The following is a 9,147-nucleotide window of genomic DNA, read 5'->3' on the forward strand; positions in this document are numbered from 1 at the left end:
CTCAGCAAAGGAAACAGCTGAAATCATGATTCAACATGTTTTCCATCTTCATGGCCTCCCTCGCAACATTGTTTCAGATCGTGGTCCACAATTTACAGCCCTTTTCTGGAAGGAGTTTTGTAAACAGCTTGGCATCTCAGTAAGCCTCTCCTCAGGTTTTCATCCTCAAACAAATGGACAGACAGAACGTTTCAATCAGGAGTTAGAGACTGGACTTCGCTTACTTTGTGTTCGGGACCCAACCTCATGGGCCAAGAACATGGTATGGGTCGAGTATGCTCATAATTCACTCCCTTCCTCTGCTACTGGCTTGACACCTTTTCAAACTGTCTATGGTTATCAACCACCTCTATTTTCATGTCAAGAAACTGAAGTTACTGTTCCGTCTGCATTTGCTCTGGTGAGGCGTTGTCACCTGGCTTGGAGAAGAGCCAGACAGACACTCCTCCATTCCTCCGCCAACTATAAGAAGTGGGCAGATAAACACCGCTCACCTGCACCTCAGTATCGAATGGGACAACAAGTTTGGCTGGCTTCTAAAGATCTGCCTCTTCGACTGGAGAACAGAAAGTTGGCTCCCCGTTTTGTGGGACCTTTCCCTATCACTAAGGTTGTCAACCCGGTAGCCGTGAGATTGCGACTCCCCAGACCACTTCGCATCCATCCTACTTTCCATGTTTCCCGTGTTAAGCCATTCCGACAAAGTCGACTTGCAGCCAGCTCCTGAATCTGATCCTTGAAGCCTGTGTGAACTTGATTCTGCCTGGAACCTGTTTTCTCTCTCTCTCTGCCTGAACCTCCATCAAGAATCAGTAAGTTTGACTGTCTTTATCTACTGCTCTGAAAGCTGGATTGTCAGTTCATTGTGGATCTGGATTTGGATTGAGGAATTATTTGTTGTGGACCTTGGGACTGGAAAAGGATAAAGGAACTTGGATTGTGTTGTCTTCAGTACTGCTTGTTCTTACTCTTCTATTACTCCTCAGAACACCTTCTAGAACACTCTAGTGGACTCCTGTGTGGTGCCGTGGACTGTGTCTCTGCCTGTCACGTGGTAGATCGGGGTTCAATTCCCAAGCAGATCACCCCATCCACCTCATGAGACCACCTAAACCCTGTCAGCTATACTGATTCAGTGATCTACTTAATTCCTGTTAACGCTCAGCTGGCAGACTAGCCTCTGATCATCTTTACCCATCTCTGGTTCATTGTCACCTCACTGTTGCCACCCCCTGGCCTGGAGAAGATTAGCTGGTATCCTGAGAACCTTAACATTAAGAAAACTGAAAATAAACTTTCTAAAACTTATCCACTTGTGTTTGTATTTTTGGGTCCAGTACTAATACCTTTACAACCTCTTTATTTACTGCCACGAACTGATAGCGGTCAGATAAGTACGATTTGAACCATGCCAATGCACTACCACTAATGCCAACATAATTTCCAAGTCTGTTCAAGAGAATGTTGTGGTTGACCGTATCGAATGCAGCACTAAGATCCAGTAGCACTAACAGAGAGATACAACCACGATCGGATGATAGGAGCAGATCATTTGTAACTCTAATAAGAGCAGTCTCAGTACTATGTTACGGTCTAAAACCTGACTGGAAATCCTCACAGATATCATTTTTCTGTAGGAAGGAAGATAATTGTGAGGATACAACCTTTTCTAATATCTTTGACAGAAATGGGAGATTCGAGATAGGTCTGTAATTAATTAATTTGTTGGGGTCAAGTTGTGGTTTTTTAATGAGAGGCTTAATAGCAGCCAGTTTGAAGGTTTTGGGCACATATCCTAATGACAGTGATACATTAATAATATTTAGCAGAGGATCTGTGAGATCTGGAAGCAAGTCTTTTAGTAGCCTAGATGGAATAGGGTCTAGCATACAAGTTGTTGGTTTAGATGCTTTAACAAGTTTATACAATTCATCCTGACCTATAGTAGAGAATGAGTGGAACTGTTCCCCAGGAGATCTATAGCGCATCTGATGCGATACTGTAATTGACGGCTGCATGGTGACAATTTTGTCTCTAATAGTATCGATCTTGGAAGTAAAGTAGTTCATAAAGTCATTACTGCTATGCTGATGGGCATAGTCAGTGCCTATTGGTTCTTTATTTTTTGTTAACTTAGCCACTGTATTGAATAAATACCTAGGGTTATGTTTGTTATGTTCTAAAAGAGTCGAAAAGTAATCAGATCTTGATGATTTTAATGCTTTCCTATACGATAGGGTACATTCACACCAAGCAGTACGAAAAATTTCTAATTTTGTTTTCCTCCAGCTGTGCTCCATTTTCCGGGCTGCTCTCTTTAGGGCGCGAGTGTGCTCGTTATACCACGGGGTCGGACTGTTTTCCTTAATCTTTCTTAGGCGCAGAGGAGCGACCGTATCTAGAGTCCTGGAAAAGAGAGAGTCAATAGTTTCTGTTACATCATCAAGTTTTTCTGAGCTATTGGACATGCTGAGGAATTCAGATAAGTCAGGAAGATTACTCAGAAAGCAGTCTTTTGTAGCAGAAGTGATGGTTCTACCATACTTGTAATAAGGAGTTGAATTTGCAGTTTTAGTTATCTGGAGTATACATGAGACTAGATAATGATCAGAGATATTATCACTTTGGTGCAGAATCTCAACGGCATTGACATCAATTCCATGTGACAGTATTAAGTCTAGAGTATGATTTCAACAATGAGTGGGACCTGACACGTGTTGTCTAACTCCAATAGAATTTAAAATGTCTGTAAATGCTGCTCCCAGTGCATCGATTTCATTATCGACATGGATGTTAAAGTCACCTACTATTAAGACCTTATCTGTAGCTAACACCAGCTCAGATATAAAATCAGCGAATTCTTTAAGAAAATCTGTATGGTGCCCTGGTGTCCTGTATACAGTAGCAAGTACAAATGTCATGGGGGATTTATCATTAACACTTGTGGATAATGTTACATGAAGCACCATTACTTCAAACGAGTTATACTTGAAGCCCGCTCTCTGAGAAACACTGAAAATATTGCTATAAATTGTAGAAACACCTCCCCCTTTACCTTTTAGACGTGGCTCATGTTTATAACAGTAATCATGAGGGGTAGACTCGTTTAAGATAATGTAATCATCTGGTTTTAGCCAGGTTTTTGTCAAACATAGCACATCTAGGTTATGATCAATGATCATATCATTTACAAAAAGCGCTTTTGTAGAGAGGGACCTGATATTCAAAAGGCCAAGTTTGATCAATTGTTTCTCTGTATTATGTAAATTTTTTATTTGTTGAACGTTGTTTAGATTGTTACTCTTAGACTGGTTTGGACGTCTTTTGTATTGTCTAGCTCGGGGAACAGACACAGTCTCTATAGCATGATATCTAGGTGTAAGGGTCTCTATGTGCTGAGAATTAAGTGATTTTGGTGACGTGAGGCGGCTAGCAGACGGTCGGATTAGCCAGTCTGTCTGCTTCCTGACCTGGGCCCCAGTTAGTCAAGTGCAAACTCTAAGACTATATGCCATATTACTAGAGAGAAGAGCGGCACCACCCCCGGAGGGATGAAGACCATCTCTTTTCAACAGGTCAGGTCTGCCCCAAAAACTTGTCCAATTGTCTATGAAACCTATGTTATTCAGCGGGCACCACTTAGACATCCAGCCATTTAGTGACGACAGTCTGCTATGTATCTCGTCACCACGACACGCAGGGAGGGGGCCAGAGCAAATTACAGTGTCTGATATCGTACTTGCAAGTTCACACACCTCTTTAACATTATTTTTAGTGATCTCCGACTGGCGAAGTCGAACATCATTAGTGCCGACGTGAATAACGATCTTACTGAATTTACGTTTAGCATTAGCCAGCACTTTTAAATTTGCCAAGATGTCAGGCGCTCTGGCTCCCGGTAAACATTGGACTACGGTGGCTGGTGTCTCTATTTTCACGTTCCGTACAATAGAATCGCCAATAACTAGAGCACTTTGATCAGGTTTCTCAGTGGGAGCGTCACTGAGTGGGGAGAACCTGTTTGATGTTCTGATCAGAACGGAAGAGCGGTGTTTTGACCCGCGACTATGCCGTCTCACAGTCACCCAGTTGCCCTGTTGCAATGGCAAAGTTACCGGAACCGAACAATGTACGGGACTTCCTAAGCTAGTTGCATCCAAAGCCGTATCTAAGGCCCTCACATTCTTACTATCCTCGATTAAAGTTTGGATGCGTGTCTCTAGTTCTGAAATCTTCTCTGTCCGCCTAACTATTTCCCTGCATTTATCACATGTGAATCCCTCACTGCCGACAGAGATTGATAAACTATACATATGACAGGTGGTGCAGGTTACCAGGAAAGAAGAAGAAGCCATTACTCACTGTAGTTGTAGAACGATTTCAACTCACCACTGTTGTTTGATGAACTTGTGAAGAAAAAGCAGGGGGAGAAAGCAACAACGGTTGTAGAGGCGGATAGAAAAAGTAAAAGTGAATGGCAAGCTAACCGGCTAACACACTGCAGGCATGCTGCACTCGTAGAATAAAAACGAGCGATCAACGAGAGAGAGGGGAAAAAAGAAAAGCGGTAGTAGACGTGAACAGAGACGTGAGTGGGAACGCAAATGACAGGCTAACCGGCAAACAGAATGCTAACACACAGCACGGCGTTGCACTCGCGGTTATAGAATAAAAGCGAAATGATCGGATTAGTTTGATGGATAATATCAGAAATCTGGTAGGAAAAAGCTATATCTTATCTAGCGAAATGATCAGTCATTTTTTTTGAAAAATAAAAATTCGTTTAAGCACAAAAGCTTGTGTAGCACACGCTCTGAGATGCGCGTCCACGATGCTACAAAAACATCCGAGTAGTCTCTCTCTCAGCTATAGGACCTGCAAAGCTGTGCACCATGTCACGTTCTTCCTCTGAGGTAAATACTGGCATATCCCTCTCAGCGCATCTTCTTACAGAAAAGTAGCCGAGATGAACATGATGAATATTCCTGTTTGTTTTCAGAGTTGATGTGGGTGTTTACCTACATGTCCGCTCATCTCACATGGATGTTTAAAATTTGAAAAGCAGAGCTGCTCGTGACTCATTAGAAATAATAAGTTTAGACAGAAAAAACTGGTGCTCGCAGTGGTATACAAACTACTTTTATTAGAGAATATTTGTTTTCGACGTGACTTACTTCATTTAAAAGTAGACATTTTTCAAGCTTTCTGTACATATTATTTCTCATGTCAATGAGGCAGGTATTCACTGAGATTCAAGTTGTTTTATTTTACATGTCTGAAAAGAGATGACAGGCTGAGAGAGCAGAGAGCACGCCGTGTTTATTTTCTTTACAAAAGCACATTGTTATGTTGTTATTATGATTATGCACAAATAAAAGTAGACTGCAGTTTCAAACAATATAACATGATATTTAGCCCCTGGAAGGCGTCTTTCAAATTGTCCCACAGCAACATTAAAATAGTGTAGATTACTGTACAATGTTTTATTCATTTAAAATATTTAATATTGGGGGAGTCCAAGTTATTTGACATTTGAACAATTTTTTTTTAAGTAACACAATAGTTACTTTCTGTAGTAAGTAGTTACTTTTATAATGATGTATCTCAGTTGCTAACTTAGTTACTACTTGTGAGAAGTAACTAATGACTATAACTAAATACTTTTTTAAAGTAACATGCCAAACACTGAATATATATACTTGTATAAAGTTTTTCTGCAAAAAACATACCTTCACTTTTACTCTTCATACCTTATGTACATTACAGTATGCAAGATAATACTTTTACTTCAAAATGCATGCAGTTTTTCCTCAATGCATTATTACTGAAAGTACTTTACTAAAGAAAGTCAATATTTTTTCCAGGCATTACTTAGACGTGTCATAGCTCTACACATGTAGTCCTTCAATTCTTGCCCTAAATCAGACCACACCCCTGTACTGCAGGATAAACCTGAATGTCCCAGTGCTGGACAGTGGGAATATGCGCTTGTGAAGCTGTAGATTGTAGCAAGGTCTACTGTGGGTGTTAATGTCCAAAAACAGAGAAAACAAACAAAAAAAATGATGGCTTAACCCGCAATTTTTTTCTTCAGTGTAAACTGGTGTTTTATTTACACGTGCACCAATAATCCAGCAGTCCAGCAGTGTAGATATTTACAAGTGCTCAGTCCAAACCAATATATATACACAACAAAAAAAGTACCAAAATAACCCAAAAAATAAAGCAAATAAAAGAAATATAAATATTTACAGACTTTCCACTTGTACCTACTAATATACAGAGGAGTTTTTTTTAGCTCACGGCACCGCAGTAGCATGTTTGCTCGACTTGGTTAACAAGTATTGTGTGAAGTCTAGCGCCAGATTTTAAAGGCTAGACTCCGCCCCTTTTTGGGCACGACCATTAACAGGTAAGTTACACCAGTTATTATTTAAACCAACCATTTAAGATTTATACCATAATATACATTGTAAAACACATCAACATTATAATTCCAACCGCCATAAAATGGCCATATAAGTTACCACAATTCTATCTCTTTTTACAAATAGAGAGATTTGAGTACCCCACAAAACAAACAAACATGGTTTCACCGGGTCATTCGACTGTTGCGCTGGCAAGACGCCAACCGATGACGTCAAAAGCGATCGCCCACCGCAAGCTCCGGTTCGCCAGCACAGCGTCTAGTAACCCGGCTACAACAATATGTAACAAACGAATAAAACATAAAACAGTACATGAAGTTTATGTGTGATTAATCCGGATGACTGTATGATGACTGAGGGAACGAATGGAGTATGGATGACTGACCGATGCTACCCAGCTAGCGTGTGCACCCACTATGCTGAGCCGCTTAAACCGGGACGGGAAGGGAGAGTAATGAAGGTATGTGTGTGTGCGTGTACATGAGAGCGCCAGCGCTGCCGTCTGCAGTGGTAAAGAAAAATCACTTCTTTACAGCGCTCAAACACTCTTTAGACCATCCCAGGTCATTTCAGATGATGTCCCACTGGCAGAGGCTGTGCCAGGCTCTCTATTATGGCAATTATGTTGTAATTAGTTGTAAAAGTACTTTTAGCATAGAATAAATTATTTTCATTCACAAAAAGGAGAAAGAGAGAGAGAGCAAAAAAAAAAGAATAGAACAACATTTACAAATTATAACTTGCTTTGCAAAAATAAAGTTTCCAGAACCACTACTTGTCTTTTTATTAGTTAAATAATTACTTATAATACAAAAAAATAAACCAATGCACATCAATTACTTTTATTTACAAATAACTTAAATTACTAAAGTAATGTACAGAACCACTTCATTTCGTTTTTAAATTTCCCAGCAGCCCCATTTTCTCCAGAACTGTCCTAAAAAAAAGATGACAACATGTATGTGAAGAAAATTTCTTATCTTATTTTGTTTTTATCTTCCTTTTAAGGGTAAAGTTCACCTAAAAATGAAAACTCTGTCATTAATTACTCACCCTCAAGCCATTTCAAGACTCGTCCCAGAGAGACTTCCATCTCGTAAGACTCCATTCATCCACGGAACACAAATTAAGATATTTTTCACTAAATCCAATAGCTTTTTGACCCTCCATAGACAGCAACGCAAGTGAAATGTTCCCAGGCCCAGAAACAAAGTAAGGACAGCATGTGCAGTGGAAAGCACATGTATGCATTGTGGTACTCTCATTAATGGTGGATGACGTGATTTGGAGAAGAATCAGTCACAAGTACACAGTCAAAGTATTCTCAAATCTACCAACCAAATTATGGTTGAACCACTGATGGACTGTTTTACTGATGTCCTTACTTAATTTGTGGGCCTGGGAACATTTAACTTGCATTGCTGTCTATGGAAGATCAGAAAGCTCTAGTATTTCATCAAAATCATCTTAATATGTGTTCTGAAGATCAACAAAGTTCTTACAGGTTTGGAACAACATAAGGGTGAGTAATTAATGACAGAACTTTCATTTTTTGGGGTCAAATATCCCTTTAAGGTTACACATGATATGGAGTAGACCATATTCTTGAGTCCATGTGTAATCCACTGCTTATAGATGAACTCAAGCTCAGACTTGAGTCTGAGTCCAAGACCGAGCACCTTCTCAATATAGAATGCTGGTCTTCACGTCTTGAGTTTCCTACACATCATAATGTTATTACACAATTCCTGTCTGTAAAAATTCTCACACACTGATGATATATAACAGTTCTCTCCAATTAATCCTCACGTGTTGATCAAGTTTGTGTTGAATATTTGCAGCATAATTTTCTAATGTGCTTGTTAAGGTTTCCTTTTTGAGTAAAACTTTTTCCACACTGTTGGCAGGTAAAGGGATTCTCTCCAGTGTGAACTCCAATGTGGGCTTTAAGGCTTCCATGTTCATCGAAAGTCTCTCCACACTGAGGGCATAGATAACCTTTTTTTCCAGTGTGAGTTTTCATGTGCCTGGTAAATTTTCCTTTTCGGTTGAAACCTTTTCCACATTGACGGCACACATAATGGTCAGCTCCAGTGTGAATTCTCATGTGTCTATTAAAGAATCCTTTTTTATTAAAGCTCATTCCACACTGTTGGCAGATAAAATGACCCTCTCTAGTGTGAATTCTCATATGCGCTTTAAGGTATTCATGTTGATCGAAATTCTTTCCACACTCAGGGCAGGTGTAACACTTGTCTCCAGTGTGAATTCTCATGTGCTTGTTAAGGTTTACCTTTACAGTAAAACTCTTTCCACACAGTTGACAAGTGAAAGGGCTCTCCCCAGTGTGAACTCTCCTGTGGTCATTAAGGTTTGCTTTTCTATTGAATAGTTTTCCACAATGTTTGCAGATAAAAAACTCCACTGCAGAGTGAATTTTCATGTGCCTGTTAAGGTTTCCTACATGAGTGAAACTGACTCCGCACTGTTCACAGGTGAAAGGCTTCTCTCCAGTGTGACTTCTCATGTGCACTTCAAGGTATCCATTTCGATCAAAACTCCTTCCACACTCAGTGCAGGTGTAAGGCTTGTCTTCAGTGTGAACTCTCATGTGCATATTAAGGTCTTCTTTTTTATCGAACCCTTTTCCACACTGTTGGCAGGTCAAACGCTTCTCTCCAGTGTGAACTCTCATGTGCATGTTAAGGTCTTCTTTTTT

At 40.1% G+C, this 9,147-nt stretch overlaps 1 protein-coding gene across 1 annotated transcript; it reads right to left on the reverse strand.

The window, feature by feature from the left end:
* Positions 1-8,244: 8,244 nt before the first annotated feature.
* LOC127158331 (gastrula zinc finger protein XlCGF57.1) lies at positions 8,245-9,045 on the reverse strand. The gene has a single exon (XM_051101489.1). It carries the CDS (start codon positions 9,043-9,045, stop codon positions 8,245-8,247), a length of 801 nt encoding a protein of 266 aa, XP_050957446.1.
* Between the last annotated feature and the right edge of the window lie 102 nt (positions 9,046-9,147).

This window comes from Labeo rohita, unplaced genomic scaffold, assembly GCF_022985175.1.
Source record: "Labeo rohita strain BAU-BD-2019 unplaced genomic scaffold, IGBB_LRoh.1.0 scaffold_146, whole genome shotgun sequence".
NCBI classification, from domain to species: Eukaryota; Metazoa; Chordata; class Actinopteri; order Cypriniformes; family Cyprinidae; genus Labeo; species Labeo rohita.